The following is a 25860-nucleotide window of genomic DNA, read 5'->3' as shown; positions in this document are numbered from 1 at the left end:
TTTTTTTTTTAATTATACAAAAATCTAGACTTTATACATTTTAAAATCGTTTCTCTATTTCTTTACAGCACAGAACGTACATTAAAAGAATAATTTAAAATTGTTGCGCTTTCTGTTATCGGTGTGGCGTTCATTGAGACACAAATTCGCGAGATGTGTCACATAAAGCGATACGAGGACAGTTAATCAGATAACTATGGTTCCAGTAACGGTAAAGAAATGTTTACGAGCATTTCGAATGGATGATCGATAATACTCTGTAAAGTGAAATGCAAGCGGCCTTCGTGTGCGTAGCTCATCTATCTGAGAGCGATTTCTGGACTTGGTCCAAAGTTACATCATTGCGAGTTTGTTATATTTCGCGATGATAGTTGCGAGAGAGAGTCATTGGACGCACGTTAATGCCGTTTACGGGATCGCAATTTATGGTATTATTCGATAATACCGTAATCAGGATACCTCGAGAATACTTAAACACAATTATCGTAATATTAATTATCATTTAATATAAGTAAAATAGCGCGTGCTATTTTTCGTTTTTCTGTTATTAGACTATCTTTTACAATTGTTGCAAACAGCGCAAAATGAGAAAAAGATTGAAGAATATAAGTCAGATGGAATCTAAACGCTTATTAATATAAGTGGAGTTGACATTCTGAGAAAGACAGACAGTTCGTTTAACTGGCTATTCAGAAACTGGCGCAACTCCAGAGGTATTTCTAAGGTTACCAAGGTTAAGACACACGATCGTTTTAGGGCCTTCAAATTAACGAGCCCACTTTAAAATCAGCCTTGAAGATAGAGTCAATTTAAAGTCCCTTCGTCGCAAGGAGGATTACAGATTACATATTTTTAACTACCTCTCTTTCTTTTCCTCTCTTCTTGATATTCTATAAATTCTTTATTAGATATCGAGTTAATTTGTAACTTATAACAGGATTTCTCTCGTAACATCCTTTTTTATCTCAATTGTGTGTGTCCTCAAAATACATTAATTAATGACATCACAATGGTCATAAATGAAAACAACATTGATTTTTAATTACTTTAATTCAAAATAATTTTTCTTAATATATCAAGTATTTTTAAATATAGATATTTTAATAAAATATTTATTTATTTGTTATTATTATTAAATTTACTTTAGAAAATTTCATAAAGCGATGTCAATCATAATTTTTTTCTACAAAAATTAATTTTATTATTCCTTAATTATGATGTGACATGCGCAAAAATTAGGCTATAGGCACGATTTAAACGTATTGGATAATGCGATTCGTGTAATGCATGTGAAATTATAATCGGTCAGTTATCACATTATCGTATAACAAAGCGTTCTTGACCCGTTTAGTCCCATTAACAGTAAGTAGTGGCCGCGATTTGATTTTGTCCATCCACGAAATATATAGATATCAGCACAGATATTATCAATGAATAGATTTGCAGTATCATTGATTAATTGACTCGGTTACTACGGGAGCCTTTACGTCAAAAGTGTAGGGACACATAATTAGTATACGTGTGTAGTATATCACGAAGCTATCATGTATCGATTAATCGCGTTTACGCGAACACATGACGTCAGATTTGAGCTTATTCAATGAATGCTCTCAACGGAAAGCTATGCAACCGGGTTTATTACTTCGACCGACTTTTCGAAAGACAATCGAATTCAAAGAAGAAAGATCAATAAAGCAACAACTGCGATTAAAGAGTAGTATTCCTCTAATCCGGTTTAATTTTATGACGAATGAATCGTGGCTAGTTGAATGATTTTGAGAAATAATATAAACGTCAGGTTCAAGTTTTATTTTTCGAAAAAAATAAAATATAAATTATTTTTTAACTACAATACCCGCTTTCCAAAAATTATTACAATCACTGTGTTTAACAGCACTTATCAATTTTCAAGGAAAGTGCAGAATATTTTCAAACATTTATATCATTGATCAAAGCGATCACTCTTCACTTACAATCAATGCTAAAGCGATAACGATGACGAGTAAATGTTCAAGTCGGTGAAGTCCCGCACGGCGAATGCAAGTGATGCGGCTGTGATTAAATGCAACCCGCTCTTTTGATTAGTCGCAGCCAGCGCGCGGCCTTTATATATCATAATTATAGATTAAATTCCATGAGCATCGCGTCAATTGCCGCGACCTGCGCGGCACGTCATCGAATAGAAATGGATTAACGCGTTTCACCGAGCGATATTTCATCACGTTCGATGTCATCGGGAATGTTACTTAGATAAACGCGTTTTTTTTTGTCGTAATACAGGGGAGTCACGTGTATATTCCGTCATCAAACTGGCTTCGTGATTCATGCTTTTGCGCGTGATACAACGTGGTTCGCGATTACACATACTTTATAGATCATATGCCAATTCTTCGAATTACTCGCGCAATTCTGGAAATCTTCTTTTTCTTTGAAAAGAAAGTTCTGCCGTTCTGCAGGCTTCCGACAAGTATGCAAATTTGAATAGCAGATTATATTTTATTCTTTTTTGAAAATTCTCGACAATCACAAAAAAGCCTCTATACGATATTTATAGAATTCTATATTAAAGTGTTATTTAATATTTATAAAGCCATTATACGATATTTATTTCATAATTTATTTTTATTTTCTATTATATATTTTATGCTTTTATTTTTGCATTCATTGAAAAGATCACAATTTGTTGCAATTTTTACGTATCTTGTTTAACATAATTTTTTAATAAACTACAATGTGGATTGGGGCAAAAAGAAATTTCATCGGGAGAAGGAGCTAAAGTCAAAATTCGAATATTAACAAACGTTCGCCTATGCTAAACAGACCGACGATATTTGCATACATTCATAAGGCGGAGTGCATTCTGTAATCACTGGCAGCGGTCAGACTATCAAGCAGCGTCGCTAAACGCAATGACATAATACGATATCAATGTTCGTGTCAACATATGTAACCGTATACATAACCGGCCCGATGGTAAACTTTCGTTCATCACCTTTCGCAGATGAGATTAAACGCTGCTTTATCAGGAAAAAAATTATGTATTAATTTTATTCCTTAACTTTTTTTAACTTTTAATTTTATAAAAAAATATATATTTCAATTTTAACTCTTTACTTCTCTTTATAATTTGTTCAACGCGTTTCTCTATGTAAGTATTATAGAAAACCCTTTTTTTATTTTTAATCTATGACGAATCAAGTAGCTCTGGTGCATCTGTATGTGTATTTCCACAGATTGCAAAGATATGTTTTGAAAAAATTGCGATCCCCGAGAAGAGGATGAAGTGAACATCTGCTGTGTAGGTGTAGGTATTTCTAAATATGCGTTCGTTGCATTCCACTGTCGGATATTGAAAAAATAAATAGGTCACTGTGTATAGAGCTCCTGCTTTATATTCTGTCTCTGCTTATTTTTGTAGATCATGTAAGAAGCGTACGGAATGAGAACGTCTCGGAATTTTAAAATCCTCGATGCGAGATTCTTGCTCTTGCTTTTCTTTTCGCGGCGGACAGCGATATTTGCGAGCAACATCCATTTTCTTTGCGTATATGTGTGTGCCGTCAGATAAAATAAACTCAAAACACAGATAACTATGGTGTATCCGGTCGATGCAACAACAAAAATTCTTATATATCTTTATTTTGTTCCCCAGAAAAAGATACGTTAGATCTTCCTTTTTGGCACCGAAATAAATGTAAAGAAACAGTAATTTAGATTCCTGATTTATGGCCTGACAAAGCAATTATATTCCGTTGACAGAATACGCGTTATTGTTGGCTTGCAACACTTATAACGCTTCGTTAAAAGAGCTATGTTTTTACACGAGAGCTTTCAACCTACGCGAATGGTCATCGCTCTCAAATAGAGAATCTCGACAGAGCGAGCGCACGAAAGCTCTTCTTGCGTCAACGCAGAGACACGTGCCAGTCGATTTATGCTACTTGTCGGACGAGGAATGACATGCAATAAATGTCACACATGGTCGACGGAATTGCGAGCGAGAAGATTGTTCTTGCCCCACGTGCGCGACAATCATCGCGCGAATCGTTTTACGCCCATATATTCCGTCTTGCATAATTCCGCATATCTATCCTAATCTTTTTGAATTAAGAGTTGATGACAATCAAATTGTTGACAACGACTAATCATGACTTCGTCTTAGCAAATTCTTTAACATTTGGAGAAGAAGAAGAAATAAAAAAAAAAACGAGTCGCGACATTATTTTGTTAGGAATGTAAAATATTCTTTTTGATGATTCATTCTTTACATATACTTTATGCGGACAAAAATATTGGTAAAAATAACGTTACGTTAATATCTATCCAATTAATTATAAAACCGGTTTTGTGTACGTTTCAAATTTTGTATAAGTTGAATTCTCTTTTAATATATTCGCTTCTTCTTCTTTAGCATTGCAAATCTTCTTACTGCTCTTTAAAAAAAGTGTTTACTGTACGGTGCGTGTGGTTATTTTCGCGATCCTACAAATTGTTAATACTAAAAATAACGTGCACGTCATATCAAGCTAGAACACCGGATGGATGCGCGCTGTTGCCCCAAATTCCGTAGTATTATAGGTTGTTTGCATTCGGAAAGAATATATTAGCGTTTGTATTTCGGAAAATTCACTTTCTGAAAAAACTTGATTTATTTCTGCGATATAACTTAATCTACTCCATTGATTCTTATTTATTTAATTTATTATTGCAAAAAATATTGCTGCATTTATTGCCGATATCGATAAATTTTAAATTTTACTAGTATTTAGCTTCAATAACATAAAACTTTATTAACATCAAAGTATTAAAATTTGGCACTTCTAAACGTGGAGGATTTGAACTTTTTAGGGACTCCACAACTTAATGTCAAGAGCGTATTCAAATCATGTGTCTGACATACATCCCATTTCGCAGACATTTATTGGCTCCTCTCTAACATCGTAAACTGATTTATTGGATGCGATTAATAGCCATGTTTCCTCTAATAGCCGTTCAATGGCGCCAATGATAACGGTAGATCGTAATAAACAAGTTCGGTTAATATCTAGCAATGAAATACGTCGATTTCGCGGTGTCAGTGCAATCTGTATGTTTACGATCCTATATGGATAAATCTTTAATTCTGTTAGCTTTTGTAATCTACATGCATATTGTCAATATCGAGAAAATCAAAATTTTCTTCATTTTCTTATGAGAGAAATTTTTTTCTAAATTAAAAGTATAAAATATAAAATGAAATCTATATAAATATTTTTTTCAACGATCTTTTTATGACAATGTTCTTTAGTCATTATGCTCAGTTTGCCTACTCGCGTTATTCTACTTTGGCAGAGTCTAACAGTTTAAAGCGCGGTAAACCGCGATAGACAATGAATGCAGACATTGCATATACCACAAGTAAATATAGCGATGACAATCCGCATCTCTATATACCGTCTTCGGTTTCATTTTAAGATGATCTCTATCTCTTGCACGTAAGAGCAAAAATAATACACATAAGAACAAATATATGATATAAATTTCACCTCACACTTTAAAAAACCTTTTATATAATTAGCAGAATTTTGTACTTATGCTTTAATCAATTATAATAATTACTGTGATACTGAAACTTTATTAGCGCAGTTATTCATTATCGTCCATAATACGATGATCGTTCAATTATCCTCGTGGGGCATTCATTAACGCTTTAAGCGTGCCAACTGATGATTATCGGCAAATTACACACACGCCTGGTATTGCATTTTGCTGCCGGTATCGCGATACTGATCTCGAGAAGCAAATTACATGCGGTGTCTTGTCAAGTGTTATGTCGTAGCGCTGACGCATATGCATTTGTAATTATGAAATTAACGTATGTGTCATAGATTCTGCTCTAAAATAATTGTTTTTTTTTCTATTAATAAATATTTAGTGTTTTATCAAAATGCATTTAATAAAATACGTTTCACTGTATATATCAACTTTCTAGTTATAAAAGTTTTTATAAATACTTGTCTGTGTATGCTAGAAGAAAATTTCTCATTTTCAGCTTTTCGATTTATTTTTATACAAGGTATCATACACACACTTTTCCACAACTTATCTCGCCTTATATATGGTCAACTTTCAAGTAGCTCCGAAATCTTTGCGTAACGCGATGCTCGAGAAATTTCATTGTCAGATCGGCATCGCGATTAATTCGTGATGTTACAGTCGGCGCCCAAACTGTCAGGTTGTCACGATGTCCTCGATAAAAGCGTCGCGATAATCTTAACAGTATTTTTACCTCTCGGAGAAGCGGACTGACCTACATCTCGATGATAACGATTTTTTTCATTAACGCGGAATTTATTCACTCCGCTGTCCGTTCATCAAAAGGTGTTTACTTTCTGTCGCGATGTGCGCCGAAGACGGTTATTAATACGATCGCTCAAATTAGAACAGAATAGTCGGATTGAGCTCTGATTTCTTAACCGCCGTTTTGTTTTTGTGATGAAACTGCACCGTGGGAGTTTTAATTGCGCCCATAAATTTCGTGGCCGACTTCGGCTACGGAGATAGATGCACCGAAAGACAGCTTACAAATTATAATTAAATCAGTCATTTTAGAAAACACACTACTAAAAAAAACTGTCTTTTTTAAAAGAGAACCATAAAAAACGTTTATATCATTAATGAAATTCCATAAAGACATCTTAATATCCATATTATCGTAGATGAAGGTAAATCCATTTACATTCCGAAGGGAAGGAACGCCAAGCAACATTTAAAATATTCTTGTGATACGCTCCATTTCGCCACGATAACATTCTATCGAGAATCAGAGATAAGAAAGAATGTGAGAGATAAAATCCAAAAATTTGATTGTAAATAAAACTTCTCTTGAATTATTATTAAAACTCGATGAGCAATACACAAGTCGTTCATTTACAAAGCGATATGGTTGAAAATTTCGCCTGGAAGAAACGTTAAAAAAGAATTGTATCTTCTGCCAATTTTCAAGATTTTCCCAAGAATCTCATATTTGTCAATGATTCTGTCATTGAAACTAGATTTGAAATCTTCGATATAGCCTGTATAGTGCAAGCACGAATATATAAAACTTAATGTTGACATTTTCCCGCCATAATCACCATCTCGGTCGCAACCTTGTCGCCGCTGTGACATACAGCTCTGCAAGCTGGTTATAAGTTATCTGTCGGTTATGTACGAAGAAATCAACGCTATTTCCATGCGCTATTGCCGATGAAAGTTGCAAAATTACCATATACGAGGAATGAGCAAGGTTATGACTTGTATTATTGGATTGAAGAAATTTAACACGCGCGCGTGCGAGATTTAATATATATGTATCTCTCAGAATATTATCCGAAGCTCTTCGGCGAAAACGAGAAGATTTTTGGGCCCGGCGTTGTTATTTTTTACGTACTTATCTCACACACACACGCATAAAATATATGTATATTCTCTCGTCTTAATCGCCGCGCGATATATCTGTTGCATAGAATTACAAGCCCGTAGCGATATGAATTGCTCGGCTCTAAAGCAGAGTGCAGGATCTATCCGGTGACTCTCGTATTATGCTAAGAGTGCGACTTGATGAGACTTCCCTTTCGAAAAGGCACGCAAGTATCAAGTAAACTGTTATGAAAAAAAACTATTGCGAGCAAAAAATCTTATTGATCTTATTGTAGTCTGCAGAAAAGCATTTGAAGAATCACTACGAGAGAATGTAAATTAAAAGATAAAGAAGAATTGATTTAATTCCTGTTTATCGATCTCGCGATCGTGACCATAAATTAAGGCGTCCGTCATCTTTGAACTCCTACATTGGCATAATTTATGGATTAGGTTGATAATATTGATAACGATAGACAAATCGCTATTTAAGTGGTTGGTATTCTCAAGCGTGTAAGTCATGACATCGAAATCGGTATCAAAATTGCGCGAACATTTGTCGAAGTTCGTCATCGTAATGTTGTATATTTGTAACTCGCAATTTTTTTCTCGTCGCTGATCTCATCACATTAAGATCAACTGATTCTAGGAACGATCAATTTTTGCATTAAATCGAATAAATGAAGCGTGAAACGATTAAAAGAGATTATATAAATGTGCTAATTTGAAAATTTGCATCGATGCGCATATGAATCCGATTATCAACGATATTAAAATTCGCACTTTGGTCGTTAACAATTAAAATTAAAATTTTTCAAGTCATTAATATGTTATATTCCCACTATTTGTCCGTTAAAAATCTACTTTTAAATAACATGAATAATTTATTATCTAACATAACGAAGACATAACGAGCTAGAAATTTATTATAATAATAAATTATACAAATTATTGAATATAGTAAAATATGGAATGAGACGTTTTGTCGTGACGAGATCGTTTCGATATAAAAAAATACACTTAGAATGCCAAACATATACACACACACACACACGCGCGCGCGCGTAGATATACGAGCAGTCATTAATTTTTATAAACTAAAATTTTTAAGAGTTTAATGAGATGGGAAAAAGTGAAGCATTATTCGCATTTTTTTGTATTTTCTTCGCTATAAATAATATTAACGTCTGATAGCGATTTGATAAGATACAAGCCGTTATTAATTCGAATTTAATTCGCTATTAATTAGTTGCAAGAGAGATCAAATTTGTAAACATGAACAAAAATAAAAGAAGAAAGACATAATAAAGCGTTAACTTTTTAACCGTTTATGTCTTCTAATTGGAATTGGAAATATGTCTTGGCAGAAATTTGTTTATTATTGACTCTGTTCGATAAAAGGAATTAATCAGTCGCGTGTCGCAATGATAGACTTGATCTTCAACATTAAAATTTATAGACTAAAATTTCAAATGTTACATATCTTTTAAACATCTTAAAAATATTATTATTACACACACTTTCGTACATAGTATCTCTACTGTTCTATAATGGACGATATTGTGACAGTTTCTGTTTTTGCAGAAAACCTATATGAAATTTGTGCAAAAGATCAAATGACAGTTATTTGCACAGCTTCGATAAATTCGAGCGATCCCTCACTTTCCATGATCGCGATCACATTCTCGAGATCGGTAAAAATCCATTCTGCGCATTTTGCAACACCACCACACATCCAATGATTACACCACTTACTCGGAAACGACGAGACTCAGTCTGGTCCAAATCGAGGACTATCCTCTTCGACGATCGTCGGTTTGCATGTGCCTCGTGCAGCCGGGGACGATCGCACCGTGACGAAAGAGAAAGAAGAAAAAAAAAAAAATAATCGATAGAATTCGCGAAAAGGGGGCCAAGAGAGATGCCGGGACGACTAATAAAAAGATTACGGCGGAGGAAGAGAAAAGAAAGAGAGAGAGAAAGAAAGAGAACACAGCCGGTGCTGGCGGCTCGAAAGCGCGAGCCTAACTGACCCGCGGAGACGAGAGGTAAACGCAAGCTAAACTAAGTCTCGGTATCACAATTCGGTTCGAACCACGAGGAGCGGAGAGCAGCGCCGTGCGAAAGACGATCGGTTCTTTGGGTCCACCACCCACCAGATCTCCTTGTCGCCGCGTCTTTCATCGGTTTCCCCGTCGTCGTCATCGGGATGACGCGAATGACGGTCATCCGTGAAGGCGGAAAGGTGAATCCGTGGAATGTGCATCGAATCCGCGAATTGTGGGGGATCGCGGGAAATCATACAGTCTCTTTGCAGGATGAGTCTCAGAGAATAACAATGACAATGTCTCTCGATATCTTCTAATGCGATGACGGATTGTAAAATTATAAAAATGACAAATATCTATTCTAGAGATCTTACGATGACATTTATGGGATGGGATGGGATATACCAAGCCGATTGCCTAGGCCTCTCGAAACACAACCCTGCCTGAAATTATCGCAACTTATTTCTAGCCAACAGGCAACCCTATCGGACTATCAGGTACTTCTATAAAAAGACGTCGATAGCTAAAATTTCTTCTCTAGTCTTAACTTCAATTCAAGAGGCACATGTAATTAACTATCGAGGATTTGCTATTATACTCACTCGATGAGCATACTTAATACACAGGAAATTAACCGTGTCTATTGATAGACACGCGTGCTCGATAACGACGATCGCTCTCGAAATTTCACTCCGGATCAATCAGAAAAAAAAGATCTGTCCGAGCTGCTGACGAATCTGAAGCACGAGTCGAACTGAAGCGAGCACGTTGTATAATAAACGCACGTTCTAAAATCTATATCTCTTCTGCTCACCGGATCTCCTCGTACACTTCTGACGAAATACGTCATTAACGAGATGCGCGTAAAGCCTGGCAGTTTTATTCAAAGAAAGAATAAACTTACAAAGAAAGAGGCAACCCTATCGGACTATCAGGTACTTCTATAAAAAGACGTCGATAGCTAAAATTTCTTCTCTAGTCTTAACTTCAATTCAAGAGGCACATGTAATTAACTATCGAGGATTTGCTATTATACTCACTCGATGAGCATACTTAATACACAGGAAATTAACCGTGTCTATTGATAGACACGCGTGCTCGATAACGACGATCGCTCTCGAAATTTCACTCCGGATCAATCAGAAAAAAAAGATCTGTCCGAGCTGCTGACGAATCTGAAGCACGAGTCGAACTGAAGCGAGCACGTTGTATAATAAACGCACGTTCTAAAATCTATATCTCTTCTGCTCACCGGATCTCCTCGTACACTTCTGACGAAATACGTCATTAACGAGATGCGCGTAAAGCCTGGCAGTTTTATTCAAAGAAAGAAAAAAAATACAAAGAAAGAGAGAGAGAGAGAGAGAGAGAGAGAGAGACCGGATGCTGGAAAGACCGCGTTTCCGCGAGAAAGAATAAACGAACTATCTCGGGAAACCGATATCATCGCAAAAGCGATTCGAATCCCCGATGGCAGTTTTTATACATTATAATATATGCTATCAATTTTAATAATGTGATATTTTTATGTGCAGCATTCTAACTTTTATTCAAACGTACAGGAATAGAATAAAATAAATGTGATGCGTTTGCAAATACTTTAAGAGAACGAGGAAAATTTGCAGATTGTTGTTTTATTATAATTTTATACACATTTATATGTATGGCTGAAATGTTGATACTCGTGCTGACGCTTGCTTGCAAATGTCAGCACGAGTATTAACATTTGATGCATTTTTCAAATATAAGAAAGATGCTCTTCGTAATAAAAACAGAAAATTATTCGTATACGAAATGTAAAATAGATTTTTGTCACGCGCGTCTACTTCACTTTGTGTGATCTATATACTATTTTATTTCGATTCAAAATACTAAAAATTAATGAGTAATTTTTTTAATGTAAAAGTTTTCTAAACCATGCTTAATTTATGCGAAGTACCAGAGCGCTTATCAAATTTATACGATTGTCACATCAGTGAACGATTACGATAACCCGTCAATCGGATAATACGCTTAATTCGATGACAAATTCACTGAGAATGCCGGCAAACAAGTGCTATGTAAATAAATTGATCAAGTGTTAATCGTGCTAATCGATCGCGTTAATCTAACTAGTTCAATAAGAGTTCAGCTCATTGTCAGCGCTAACTCTATCCGCATTCTTTCAGAAGATGACTTACACAGTTGCAATAAGATTGCAAGAAATCGTGGAATATCGCATTAGAAATCTGTTAAACGGTATGACACGTGCCGGATAATGCATGTGCAATTAAAAATTAATATCGTGTACGACGATCTATTATATCGTCGCTGATTAAAGCGTGATACGTGCAAAGCTATTTATAACGACTGACTATTTGACCTTAATTATTCATTGTTTCGGAACGACATTGAGTGGAAGAAGGAAGATGTTAATCCATGGAAATTGTCCCGAGGCGATCGGTAATGATGTAATTTAAGAGAATTGCGTCGTGACTATCTTTAATTTTATCGGTATTTTAAATATTTAATGAATGAGTAGAATCTCTCTCTTTCTATCTTAATATAAAATATATTTATGATATTTTGTAAATGTCGATATCTGTTATGTCTCATATTCATTCATGAAATATATAGCTAAAAATATATATCACAAATCGTATATCGCAGAGAGAGAGAGAGAGAGAGAGAAAGAAATAGAGAAGAAGAGAATATAAAAAGAGAGATTTAAAAATTTGAACAATTATTAAAACATAAAAGAAAAAAAAGAAACGGGCTCGTCCGGGATTTGAACCCGGGACCTCTCGCACCCTAAGCGAGAATCATACCCCTAGACCAACGAGCCATTTCTTGAAAAGTTGTTCTTTTGATACGTACATCAATGAATATCTTGTACTCCATTTGAATTTTATAATTTAAAATTAATAATATTTGTTTCAATATTCATTGAATTACACTAATTATTTTATTACATCAACCAAGTATTGTTTGTGTGTTCTATATTAAAAAATTGCGGAAAATTAAATCTTATACCAGTTGCCGCGTTTTGTCTTTTATATATAAAGTAAAAGAATAAACATAGAGATTATTTTTGCACGTATGTTAGACTGAAATTAAAATTCCGCAAAATTGCGATAATTTCAATTCCTAGAAGTGAGGCGCCCTTTTTTTATGTTACGTATGTTTCTCTCTATCGAGTTCTAACACAACTCCAAATTCTCATTTCTTTCAGTCGGTCGTTTATTTAATCATGCATACCCATATTTCACTTTGATTATCTTACACCTCGTTCCGGAGCGGCAAGAAGTAGCTGCAGCATTCACGCGCGTTCATATATTTCAATCTCACAAATAGATCGCCTACTTTTTTCTCTTCGTTGTAAGTTAATTTAACACTTGAAAATGTGGGTCGCGTACAAGAGAACCGTTTTTAAGTATCCATAAATTTTTTTGGAGTAAATATAGGTACTCATCACAGAACATGTTTTCTCTTTCGCTTTTTCTTTCTGTTTCCTAATAAATACATATTATATTACATACTATTAAATTGTTAAATAATTTATGTATCTTTTTACATAGAAAAATAACTTTCTTAACTTTAATTTTTTTATATAAAAAAATTTTATACATATATATGTGACTACTAGACAGGCGTTTTAACCAATTAAGCCACGATGCCCGGATGACCGTGTGTTATACACTTGATATTGTTATATACTTCTATCAAGAGAACGCCATCATCCGGGCGCCGTGGCTTAGTTGGTTAAAGCGCCTTCCATAAATTTTTTTGGAGTAAATATAGGTACTCATCACAGAACATGTTTTCTCTTTCGCTTTTTCTTTCTGTTTCCTAATAAATACATATTATATTACATACTATTAAATTGTTAAATAATTTATGTATCTTTTTACATAGAAAAATAACTTTCTTAACTTTAATTTTTTTATATAAAAAAATTTTATACATATATATGTGACTACTAGACAGGCGTTTTAACCAATTAAGCCACGATGCCCGGATGACCGTGTGTTATACACTTGATATTGTTATATACTTCTATCAAGAGAACGCCATCATCCGGGCGCCGTGGCTTAGTTGGTTAAAGCGCCTGTCTAGTAAACAGGAGATCGAGGGTTCGAATCCCTCCGGGGCCTTCATGGATCCACAAGCGATCCTTTTCGTTTTAATTTTGCTCTTTCGAGATATCTCAGTAACATAAAAAACTAATTGTAAGTACTAACTCTCCTTCAAAGATTTTATGAAAAATAAGAGATATTTTTAAAAAATAATTGCCAAAAATAGCTCATTTTTGTCAAATGTTAACCATGGCAATGATAAAATTTTTTTATTAGATAAACTTTTATCAAAACTCGCTACACTTTATAAATTTTAAAAAAATTTATTTAATGGAATAACTTTAACCACCAATGAAGGAATGAAAGAGCAAACTTGTGATGCTTGTGGATCGGAATCTTATTGTTAGCCCATTGAAATCATTCGGATTCAAAAGGAATTCATTTTCGTAAACTGTCCGAGACCGTCGACGCAATAATAGAATCTAATTTCCTGTTCGCTTGAGCCGAAATCAAGGTATTGTACGTCCGCGTGTAGTCGATTCTCAGTTTAACTTGTGTAAATGCGGCTACAGTCATAAGCGTATTTATAACTGCTTAACGCGTAATACCAATTGCAGCATTGCCGTCTAAAAACATTCCGGTCTAAATCAAAGCACGATCATTGCTTAGATATGCGTGAAAATTATTCGTGGGGTTTTCAACCGGCTGCAATGCGCGTTATAAATCGATATTAAACGAGCGAAAAATGTCCATAGGAATTAGATGACTTAAGAAAGAACTTAAAACTCAATATCTTTCTTTAAGATGACTCAGTAATCTACTAATAATCTTGAATCTTTAATTTATGGAAATCTTAGCTATGATATAGATTTATAGATGAAACATTATATCGTTTAAGCGTGTCTACGCTATCTGCAGTCTCTTGCAATCCTTGCATTCTTCAATATTAAACTAGACACTAAATATGACAGCGATTACGATAATGTATGTGGCACGAGACAAACGATCTTCACCGTAACTTATAAATCTATCAACCTTAATTCGTATTCTACTAAAAAAAAAGTGTATGCCAGAACTATCGCGTACAACACTTGCACAAATTATTGACGCAAAGCGCGATCAAATACTTAAATGATCAAATTAGTATTATTCATATTGCGCAATATAATCAATCTCGATATAAAAAGCATATTTTACTCCACTAAATTTATTTTTATTATTATTTAAGTACACAATTTTATAATGTGGATTATTTAATGCATGGTCCGTATCAATTTTATTATTTCCGCTACACAATTTTAGTTAATCTGTTGGATAAATTTATTAATTGTTTCATCTATTTATGATAAAGGGCCCTCGTGTTATCAACGAAATTAAGTCATAATTCTTAGACGCAGGATTTTATTAACCGACAAGAACAGGATTTCCTACCGAAATTACTCAACGTCTAGCAATTAATTCCTTCCGCCGCCAAATTTGTGGTTTTCTATTTCGAGGTAGGTTTCCGCCGAGGTTATTCCTTTCTTACGATAAGGAAAAATAGTCTGATTATAATGTTAAATTATAAAGCAATAATAAAAAAACATGTAATATACGTAAATTGAATTTTATTATAAGTTCAACTTAAAGCTATTTGTTTAATCAATAATTGACTACGGTATCCTGGCAACTAGATGGACACGTTTATCAATTTCAGCGGATATCAGTCGCGTACACAGTGCCACATTCGATACGCGTAAAAGATTCTCTCTCTTCTACAGATACTTGAACGAAAGTCGAAAGTGAAGTGTCCATAAGCAATGGGTAATACAGAGAGCAATGTTACGAGCGGCGTGAAGAAACAAACGGACACATCGTCCATTGTGCTTTATAAATTAGTCGATTTAAAAGGTGAGTGATGTAATTAATGTATAGTGAGTAAACGCGTTTCGATTTATTCATTTCATAAAATTAAATGTGAATTTTTTAAATTACCATATATAAATAAAAATTAATTACATATAATTAGTTTAGTTAACTTAATTTATATCAATATATGCGCTTTGTATATGCTCTCTGTGTTGTTATCTTTACTATTTTAATTTATATCCTCAAACAAGAATAACAACGAAACATCTGAAAATACGTGCCACCGCGGGTTTCTGACGCACATTTCGTTTTGTCAGCATGTTGGCTACGTTTGTTAGGCGTTGGCTTTTGACGCGACTTTCGCGGCTTATAACAAGGAAAGTTGTGACATGCCCGCAAACGGAGACACATAAATAGAGTCATGTCTGGGCGAGCAGATTCAGCAACATGCCAAACGTTTTCTTGTGCAATCTTTAGAATACTCTTCGACGTAAAATCAATACTTTTTATCGATCGTTATTATTCACGGCAAATAACGAGAAGTCGAATTGTTGTTGTAATAAACACGCTCTAAAATCGCGGGCGATATACAAAATCTGAACACGTGGCAATGATTTATTAAAAATTTTAAGAATAATATAATAATTATACACATATTCACAGAAGAAGATTTGATCAAATTACTTAGGTGATATTTATCATCACTTTCTCCTCGTTCGATGTCGACGGCTCATCCAAGTTCTCCGTAAGCTCCGAATTAACCGTATTAAAAGAGGAGTGCATGTTATACTTTCCCATTTCGGCCTCGAACAGGATGTTGTTTATTTGATGCTGTGCGACAAGTCTTGCATGCACGTCCGTTATATTTTTCAGCCGAATTGCGACGTGCTCAGCAAAAACCGTGAATTCGTCACGGCATGACGAAATCTCCTGAAACTGTAGAAAAAAAGGTCGTGACATCGCAGGACCGAGTGTTCTACAAACGAGTCATGTAAAGAAAGTTTTCAACATGACGCGCGTATTATATGATGGACAGAAGTCTTGAGACACCCTGTACATTATGCAACGCGTTATATACATTTTTTTTTCAAGGATTTATAATTTCGCTATATATAATATAAAAAAATTTAAAGTATACCTGCGGTTTCCAATTAGGAACAGGTGCGGAATTCTAAAAGAGATAGATATGAATTAATTAAACGTACGTATAATTCTTTGCGAGAAATAAAGACAATATCTTCTAATTATTCTATATATTCTATTTAAAGAATAAATCGGCAATGAATGAATTATATGTAAATGATAAATAGAACTTGTGATGCTTAGTATAATAATAATTTTTTGTTTTTAATTATTATTATAATTGCTAGTTTTAATTATAATAATTATTACTGCTATTATCACTGTGTTAACTGATCAATTAACTAAATTGATATGAATATAATATCTATAATATCTGACATTATAAATCGTAGCAATCCTTGTGAAATTTCGGCGCACCTGCTTCTCCATATTCGCTGTTTCCCGATTGATTCGCACCAAGCGTCCTTTATTCAGAAAGGCTAAAGCATCATAAGCGAACCATTTAGGCTTGATTACGGCGCTGCCAGGATTCAGATCAGCCTTGAGCCTACGTTTCGTGTATGCTTTGTGAACCGACATGAAATGAGTCTTCAGGCTCTTCAGTTTCCTCTCCACCGTCATCACATCGCATCCGAGCTGATACAATACAAGTTCTCGCGATAAGATGCATTTTTGCAAAAATACGCCTCGATGATAAATTAATTCGAGCGCGCGTTATATAATAAAACGTAAATAAATGAACCGTGGATTTTGCGCAGGCCGTTACGTAAATGCATTTCTATTCAAAAGATTGCCTTCCGCTATCGACGCAATAAAGCTTTCCCGGTACGCTTGTTGCACCAGCGTTGCGCAACGGCTTGCGCAAGTGTTGGGCGTACTCGCCGCGTGCATCTGGAATATATGTGTAATACTCGAGATAGTATTCTTCACTCCGTCCAAAAGTGTTCCTGGCACAGTGTGCACACATGTATACTACATATTGTGTCATACATAAAAGAGCATAAATATGTGCTTTTTTTAAATAGATTATTATTATTAATACTATTATTATAAGATAAAAAAATTAACATGCAATTTATTTTATCAATTTTATGATATTAATTTCGCTGTATTTCTTTTATTAATACATGGTGAGTGCAAAATCGTAATACAAGCAAGAACAAGTTGATTCTTCGTGCCAAAATAAGTCAAAAGAATAATTAGAATAATTTTGTTTTCGTACAAGGCTTCGTTTTTGAAATAAACGATTTTGAAAATTTATCAAGTAAACGTGCTCTCGACTAACGGATCTTGCTATATAGATCGCTATTTCTGTTCGTCTTTATGTTTGTGGTAATGTCATAGCTTGTTTCAAAAATTCATGAATCTGTTATTAAAAGAGCACAGCTTTGCATTCAACAGAAAGGCCAATAGTTTCAACAGTTTTAATTTTCAAAATTGATATTTCGAAAACGAGAAGTGTCGTACAAAAAAAAAAAAATTATTCCCACACAACCTATAGCCAAATATAAAGAATTAAATCTTCCGAAAATGAGAGACACGTTAAAAAAAAATTAATATTTCTAAACATCCGCGCCGATCTTCGTATAAATTGCGGCAACAATTTTTACAATTTTACCGGAAAACGGACGGGAGCGCTACGGAAAAATTAAACACAATTTTTTGTTATACGTGTATGTGTGTATATATTAATTAAAAATAAAAATAATATGCAGCAGTCATTTGTGTTAGCTATAATCTCGTGATTATGATCGCACCTCATCAGCGATTTCTTTCCATGCGTGGATTCTTTTGTTACGATCGGTGTAGTCGGACGTGTTGTGGTCCCAGAGGAGCTTTCTCGCGTGATACGCACCGATCAGCTTCAATATTGTCTCTTGCCTCCACTGCGCCATGATGCACGCCGCACAGTGTCACGTCCAACCACTGACACAACGTCGGCGGTGACGGCAATATCCCGACCGTTTGCTCTTCCCGCAGACTTGCGCCAGCAATTGCCGCGACGGTGCATGCAATATTTGTGCCATATCGTGCAAGATGGCGTTGTATGTATGTACTTTGATGTGCCGACTACGTTAGAACGAGATGAGGGTCCAGTGAATCTCCTATTTTTAGTGCAGTAGAATCGATCGCAAGAATTTCATAAATCAGAGTCATGAATTTTCTAGGAAAACGAGGAAGAAACTATGTTGCATTTTCTATTTTTTGCTTTTAGTTTTTTTAATATATGTTATTAGAGAATATTCTTCGGATTAGAAAAGATATTTTCCTCGATTATTGTGTTTCTTTAAAAAATTATGATGTATAGATATGGCATTATATAGTTTAGAATATTCAAATATGATTTTCTCATGTTTTATATAGTATATAAGATTGTTTCATTTTTAATCTAAATGTCCAAATCAATTGACATGTAAATCACGAATTTTTGGATTATTATAGAATGATAGAAACTTGAATATCACGTAATAATATATTATCAAATGATTGAATAATAATTTGATTAGGACAGTAAATCAAATAAAATAAAAGAATTATAATTATCTTTCTTTCCTTATTATAATGTATCAAATATAATTTCTTTAAAAATACTACAGAATATATTTATGTATGTATCAATGAAAAATGAACCAAATTGTTGCAATAATAATTACGCAATGTATTGTGTAAGCAGAAAAAAAACAAGACTTCAGACAGACGCCGACAATTTTCGGCGCCTCGCAAATTCCCCTCGTAACATTCGCGACATTTGCGTCGTCTGACATCACGAGTTGACAGGTTGCGGATCTAATTAGACGGACAGCAACGTAATCGCTACGGCTACAGCTGTTTTTAGTCCGCAAGTGGAGGCCATGCACTTTTCGATCGCGAAAATAGAAATGCCGTCACGAATGTTCGAGATGCGTCTCACGCGGAATTAACGTTAATCGAAACGAATCGCGATTGCGAGCCCGTTTTATTGATCCATGAGTCATTGCATCGATCACTCCGAAGTCGTATGATTAAAGTGCTAATGCTCGATATATGGTTCCTCGGACAAGCACTCGACAATCCAAATACTTGCAGTCCTGACGCAACGTACGTCCACGTGCCGCCCGTGGATTTAATTTTACATCGCGCGATGACGTTGTGTTGACGTGACCGCGAATCATCGCGGACTTCGACGTCTGAAGCACAGTTGAGAATTTTCGCACGATTTTCACGCAAGAACACCCACGCTTGCCATTTTCTTTCGCGATATTCCTGATTCATGGAATAAAATAAATAGTTTAAAAAGTTGTATTTTTACTTCATTTTTTCATCATTCTCCTCATTATTAGAAGATCACTGAAATCGAATATTTATTTTATCGGTTACAGGCGGTGGTTTGTTAGTTGATATGATGAAAAGAGCCACTCAAACAAAACAGTTTGCAGAATTAGATCATGCGATGAGAACAAAAGTCGAGCCCTTTTTGTACAATAAAGGAGAAGGCAAATGGATACCTATAGATAAATTGGTCCTCTTACGAAATAAGGATCGTCCGCGGCACAAAATGGTAGACAATTGATTTCGCTACTCTCTCGATTTTGCAATATTAGTGCTTTTAACAATTTTCGTTTCATGTTGAATAGCTACCACCATTAAAAGCTATGGAAAATCCAGCGGATTATGATATAGATAAAGATATGGGCGATGAAGAAGTTGATGAAACTAAGATAGGTAACATTATAAAATTTAATCAAATTTTATAGTATATAGATAAATTATTGTAAAAATATATTTTTACTTGCTACTTAAATTATGACTCACAAAAAATTGTGCACTATAAAATGATCTTTTATGCAATAAATAAATGTTAAATTCTTGACAGATAAAAGCAAATATAGATTAGTGTGCTGGAATTTGAGTGAGAGAGGAGCTGTCGGCGAAACTATTTTACATTTGTGTATGTTAAATGCTACTGCCCTCCACGCCGATTTGGCAAAAAGACTGCTACGTTTCTATCCGAAGCTTATAAACGATATTTATCTATCTGACGAATATTACGGTAAGTTCGAGTTCCTGTGAGCTGTTACGAAATGCATATAATAAGCGTCAATTGGAGATTGAATTTTAAATGTTGTCAATTAAAACTCTCATTATATCTCTCCTTTGTGAGGAAGAATATAGATTAGACAATCCGTTGCCGATAAACTCCCCGACAAGTGTGCTGAATAAAATACCTATTCATAGCATATCTCTTGCGTAATGAAACATTAGCATTTCCAAGGTAAACCATTCATATTCCTTCAGAGACTCTCGCGGCTTTCGTTATTTTTTAATCGAGAAATTCTTTTGAATTCAGGTCGCGTAAATCCGTCGCATAGTCACATACAACATTATTACAGTGATTAGAAATATAAGTAATCCAAACACATACTGCTAAAAATCAAAATTAAATATAACATATTTTTTTAAATTCATGATAAGAAAAAAATCAAGATGTCTGTATCCCTTCGACAATTATCTTAGCTTTATAATAATTATTTTGTACAATGCGCTTTGCATTTAGGAGAAAATGTATTACATATTGCTATTGTGAACGAGGATCCGTCGATGGTCAAGTTCCTTCTCGACAGCGGCGCGGATGATCCATGCATTATCCACGAGAGATGCTTCGGTAATTTTATGTGCCCGGAAGATCAGAAAGCATCGAGATATGATAGTCAAGACCACGAGTGGGTGTGTGTCACACCAGAAACCAATTATAACGGGTGTGTATAACGGGCGATAGCGTTTTTTAAGAAAACGATGTTACGATTCATCTCTCGTTTAACGATGGAGCAGAAAAATTCCATTCTCATTACTAACACATCGTTTATAGTTTAGACGACGTTAGTTTTCAGCGATTTCAAGCTTAAACGTGACCTATTATTATACCGAGTTAAATTCCTTGAGACAGATTAATTATCAAGAAGTTCTTCCATCAGAGATTTTAATGAATCTTGTCAAGCGCGATGTCAAGAACATAATACATATACGGTTAATTTGATAAAAACCCTCACGAAGACGATCTATTTTTTTATCATTATACGTTTGTAGATACGTGTATTGGGGAGAATATCCCTTGAGCTTTGCCGCATGCCTTGGTCAGGAAGAATGCTACAGACTTATACTCGCCAGAGGCGCGGATCCGGATAAGCAGGATACGAATGGGAACACTGTTTTGCATATGTTGGTGATATATGAAAAATTGGCGAGTATTATACTTTCAATCTTTATATTCATCTGTAGAAGATACTGCTTAAATAATTAATTTAATTACTAATGCTTGCCAGAAAAAAATATCAAGGCAAGCTACTTTGCCTTTAATTAAATAGTACAAAAATGCACTTATGAAATCATTTTAAAAATATGGCATTTATATTTTTTATATGTCTGCTCTTCAATTTAATTTCACAGACTACATTCGATATGGCCTATGAAGTGGGAGCTTCTCTAGACTTAAGAAATGTCCAACATCTGACTCCACTGACTTTGTCAGCTAAGCTGGCTAGGATAGAGATGTTCTTTCACATTCTGAATATTGAGAGAGAGATATACTGGCAGATCGGTAGCATAACTTGCGCAGCATATCCTTTATCGCAAATAGATACGATCGACGTTAATACAGGAACGATCAATAACAATTCTGCTCTAAATTTAGTTGTTTTTGGTGTAAGCGAATAAATTACTATAATTTTTTTCCTTTAAAATTCTCACATTCTACGCAGAACATTTTATAATAATTGTAGGAAAAAGATGAACATTTAGAGTTAATGGACGGCGTCCTAATTGATCTCCTAAACGCCAAGTGGAACACTTTTGTTAAATTCCGGTGTGTGTTTACACAAAATATATAATCTTTTACTTTAATGTATAAAAAATGTAATTTTCTACCTTTATTTTATTTTTATAAAAAAAAATAATATGCAGAAAACTATTGTTCAATTTAATATAAAAGATAATTATAAGGCATGAAAAAATTATATATTTATAAAATATAACGAAAGATTGTAATTTTTAGATTCTACCGTCAGTTCATTCTCTTCTACTTCTATTTTGTACTGTCGCTGATTAGTTTCACCCTTCGTCCTGGTCCGCAAACAGACGAAAACGCGAATGATACATTGACGAACACGAATTCGTTCAACATAACGACGATGGAATCTGCGATTCTCAAGTCACTCCAAAATTCGGATCTATCGAAACTAATTACAAACAGTTTCACAGCGGCTTTCACTTCGAATCTCAAATCATCCTTAAACGTAACGCAAGAGTCATTGGAGAAGATCCAGCTACAAGTGACGTCGAATATTACGTCGGCCCTAAGAATTTTACTTTTAACGCTGAGCAACAATGAGGGCCTCCTGAGTTCCTTTGACGAAGCTATCATTCATACACCGTGGTATACTGATAATCCTCAAAACGGGTCGGACTATTTCACGAATACGAATAGCAAAACTGTTACAATCGATGCTAACTCAACCGCCAAGACGATCATCGAAGATATCACACTACCAGAAAAATTTAATCATCACAACAAATGGTAAGATATAATATCACAAAAATCACAACGCTGTTATAAAATAATACAATTAATATAGATGTTAATAACATTGTTATTAATATATGTATAATAATAAGAAAACAATATTTTAAGCTTTAGAATAAAGTTTAAAATATTGAAAAAATCTGTAGATTCTTGGATATATGTATTTCTGATATCATAAAATACTTTTTATGGCAAGATCTTTTATCTTTCACGGTAATATTATATGCTTGAATAGGTGGAACGATCTTACGGAGGAATGCAGACTAATGCAACTGACAACAATAAGCACAAAGATTCGTCTAATTGCGGAAGTTGTAATGTATGTTGCGGCAGTGCTTTATATCGTGGCTGCATTACGAGAAGCAAGATTTTTAGGTCTTAACATGTTCATTGAAAATCTCGTAAGAATCAATTAAAATATTACTCAACATATGTTTCTCAATCCACAAGAAAGGAGAGACAAAAAGATAGACAAAATTTTAAAAAATAATAAAAATAAAATTGCTAATCTTGAAAATTAAGAATTGTGTCTTTACTTTAATAATAAAATTTAATTTTGAATCAAAAATTTTCTAACTGATCATAAAAAAATCAAATAGTATTTTCTAAACTACTGAATAATGATGAAATACTTGTAACACATGTTAATATGTGACCCGATTTTTAGATGACGGCGCCGTCGCGCGTGATGTTTCTGTTCTCGTGCTGTATCTTAATGTCGTTTCCGGTTCTAAGATTTTCCTGCGCCGATGAGGTCGAAGACATGCTGGCAGTTGTAGTGATGCTAACGACGGCGCCGTATTTTTTATTTTTCTGTCGAGGGTTCAAAACAGTCGGACCGTTTGTCGTGATGATTTACAGAATGATTACGGGCGATCTCCTCAGATTCGTCTCTATTTATCTCGTCTTCGTAATGGGATTCTCTCAAGGTAATGATCTCAGCGCGTTGCAAGAAAATTTTATACTGATTTAATATTCTTTTAATGTCACCTTTTGTATGACGGTCGCATTCCTTTATCTTCATGAATGAAGCCTAGAGTAGAATAGAGGGATCAACCTTGTTGCCAATTATCACAATTGATAATCAAAGTTAAAAAGACATAATGGCACATAATGTGATGCATGTAATGCATAAGATACGCTCGATACACCGATACGGCGTTCCATTTCCTTAAGATCTTAATGCCTGATTTTCTATTGATTCCCAACAATTATTAATTAACCGCAGAAATAACGGCATTGCGACATGCATACGATATATGATCTAATCGATGATTTTACGACATACGCGACATTGACATATATCACCGTCGCCGAAGGTTTCTCGTACAATAGCGAAGAACACCGTACAGAAAAAAGCAATACAGAGAAGGTTACGAGAAATGGTGCGACACGTTATGCAACCAGGAACGGAATACCGTAGCTACATACTGTGCCATTGTGTTTCACTTTTCACCATCACGGTTAATCATAGTACAACGCAGCCGCGACTTGAATAGAATACCTGTTCACTCAGAAATATCTATCGTCACAATAAAATATCTTGATCGATACGTCACATTCGTAGCGATCGATTTATTAATCGATTATTATGTTATATTTAATGCCCAGATTTTATAGATATTCGAAATATCATCTTATATGTTTTTACACAACGTTTTGCATGTATTCGGGATTAGCAACATATCAATATTATACTAATCTTTTTACAGCGTATTATATCATATTTTTGTCGTTTGACAATCCGAACACTCCGGAAGGAGTTGACGATTCGATAACGAATCCGATGCCATCGCCAATGGAAAGCGTTATGGCGATGTTTCTGATGAGCATGACAAATTTCGGCGATTACTATGGCGCGTTTGACAGAACCGAGCATGAATTCGAAGCTAAGGTATTTTCGTTACAGAATATTAAATTTTTAAAAATATATAAAATATTTACAATTGCGATCATCTGCGTATTGCCGTCGATTTATATCTCACTTTATATATTAATTATGATAATAATTGATATTATTGGTAATAATGTGGCGTTTACTGCATATTTCAACAACAATTAAATAATTCACCTAATTTTCTCATGTAATGGATGATTCACATATGCATATGCGTCAAGCAAAAGACTGTTAAATGCATTCAGTAGTTGATTGGGTAGTATTACAGCAATAATTATTGTTGCAGCTGCTGTTTGTGTTATATATGGCGATCGTGGCAATCCTGCTCGTAAACATGTTGATTGCTATGATGGGCAACACTTACCAGAAGATCGCTGAAACCAGAAATGAGTGGCAGAGACAAGTACGTACGTCGTTCGTTTATACGATGTATTAAAGTAGGATGTCACATTAACTTCCATTCGTTGAATTTGTCTCGTACATGTTAGTGGGCGCGCATAGTCTTGGTCGTGGAAAGAGGCGTAAGTCCCGCTGAAAGATTAAAAAAATTGATGGATTATTCTCAGCCCATGTCTGACGGTCGTAAAGCGTTGGTTCTCCGATTAAATCAAACTGTGAGCATATAAAAATATATGTTTTAATAATAAACTTTCTATGAGATAACAATATCGATTTTAGGAGGAAGACAAGGAGGAAATGAAAGAAATACTCGAGATGAAAAGAACCCATGATAGATTAGTAAAGAAAAGACAAAACAAAATGCCAAAGGAGAAAGTTTTATCTGAAACGGAAGCTATTATTACTAGATAAATAAAATAAATAATAAACATTTTATTTATTCTTAATTGATGTATGTTTGCATATTTTACTTTTTTACAAGTATTAATTGATTAATTTAATTTTTAGCTATGTTAGAATTACGCAACTTTATGTGAATTATAAATAAATAAAAAGATCGTTATAAAAAAATTCCTACAATACAAATAAATTTCT

General features: G+C 34.5%; 3 protein-coding genes and 2 non-coding genes across 10 annotated transcripts in view; 2 read left to right on the top strand and 3 right to left on the bottom strand.

The window, feature by feature from the left end:
* Window positions 1–25860, bottom strand: part of LOC115246038 (tubulointerstitial nephritis antigen-like) — a 35239-nt gene that overhangs the window by 5730 nt on the left and 3649 nt on the right. For 3 of the 6 annotated variants that reach the window (XM_029824619.1, XM_029824620.1, XM_029824617.1), the window contains one exon: window positions 25279–25398. In XM_029824619.1, coding sequence (XP_029680479.1) covers window positions 25279–25398 — 120 coding nt within the window. Of the gene's footprint in view, window positions 1–9135; window positions 9508–10030; window positions 10163–10468; window positions 10552–25278; window positions 25399–25860 lie in introns of those variants that run through there. The other 3 variants (XM_029824622.1, XM_029824621.1, XM_029824623.1) reach the window with 3 other exon arrangements.
* Trnap-agg lies at window positions 12181–12252 on the bottom strand. The gene has a single exon. It is a non-coding gene; the product is annotated as a tRNA-Pro (tRNA).
* On the top strand, window positions 13488–13561 carry Trnat-agu. Its single transcript has one exon. It is a non-coding gene; the product is annotated as a tRNA-Thr (tRNA).
* Window positions 14731–25811, top strand: LOC115246045 (transient receptor potential cation channel subfamily V member 5). Its single transcript, XM_029824630.1, has 15 exons — window positions 14731–15373; window positions 19774–19952; window positions 20029–20116; window positions 20268–20444; window positions 20949–21150; window positions 21479–21632; window positions 21839–22093; window positions 22171–22253; window positions 22443–22964; window positions 23206–23371; window positions 23638–23899; window positions 24683–24864; window positions 25154–25270; window positions 25356–25481; window positions 25546–25811. Exons 1-15 carry the CDS (start codon window positions 15283–15285, stop codon window positions 25675–25677), a joined length of 2736 nt encoding a protein of 911 aa, XP_029680490.1. The 5' UTR covers window positions 14731–15282; the 3' UTR covers window positions 25678–25811.
* LOC115246043 lies at window positions 15932–18620 on the bottom strand. The gene is made up of 4 exons (XM_029824628.1): window positions 18172–18620; window positions 16832–17050; window positions 16470–16502; window positions 15932–16267 (listed from the first exon to the last, which is right to left on the bottom strand). Exons 1-4 carry the CDS (start codon window positions 18307–18309, stop codon window positions 16016–16018), a joined length of 642 nt encoding a protein of 213 aa, XP_029680488.1. The 5' UTR covers window positions 18310–18620; the 3' UTR covers window positions 15932–16015.

Source organism: Formica exsecta, unplaced genomic scaffold (assembly GCF_003651465.1).
Source record: "Formica exsecta isolate Colony F162 unplaced genomic scaffold, ASM365146v1 scaffold138, whole genome shotgun sequence".
NCBI lineage: Eukaryota > Metazoa > Arthropoda > Insecta > Hymenoptera > Formicidae > Formica > Formica exsecta.
Note: the sequence above shows the minus strand (reverse complement) of the source record. Positions and strands in the feature narration are given on the sequence as shown.

Excerpts from the sequence above, each read along its gene's own strand:
- LOC115246043 (XM_029824628.1), bottom strand. The coding sequence starts at position 18,309 with ATGGCGCAGTGGAGGCAAGAGACAATATTGAAGCTGATCGGTGCGTAT. Across the intron at positions 16,503-16,831 it reads CAGCGAATATGGAGAAGCAG|AATTCCGCACCTGTTCCTAA; the intron begins GTGCGCCGAAAT and ends TATCTCTTTTAG. Across the intron at positions 16,268-16,469 it reads TTCCTAATTGGAAACCGCAG|TTTCAGGAGATTTCGTCATG; the intron begins GTATACTTTAAA and ends TTTTTTCTACAG.
- LOC115246045 (XM_029824630.1), top strand. The coding sequence starts at position 15,283 with ATGGGTAATACAGAGAGCAATGTTACGAGCGGCGTGAAGAAACAAACG. Across the intron at positions 20,445-20,948 it reads TCTATCTGACGAATATTACG|GAGAAAATGTATTACATATT; the intron begins GTAAGTTCGAGT and ends CTTTGCATTTAG. Across the intron at positions 25,271-25,355 it reads GAAATGAGTGGCAGAGACAA|TGGGCGCGCATAGTCTTGGT; the intron begins GTACGTACGTCG and ends CGTACATGTTAG.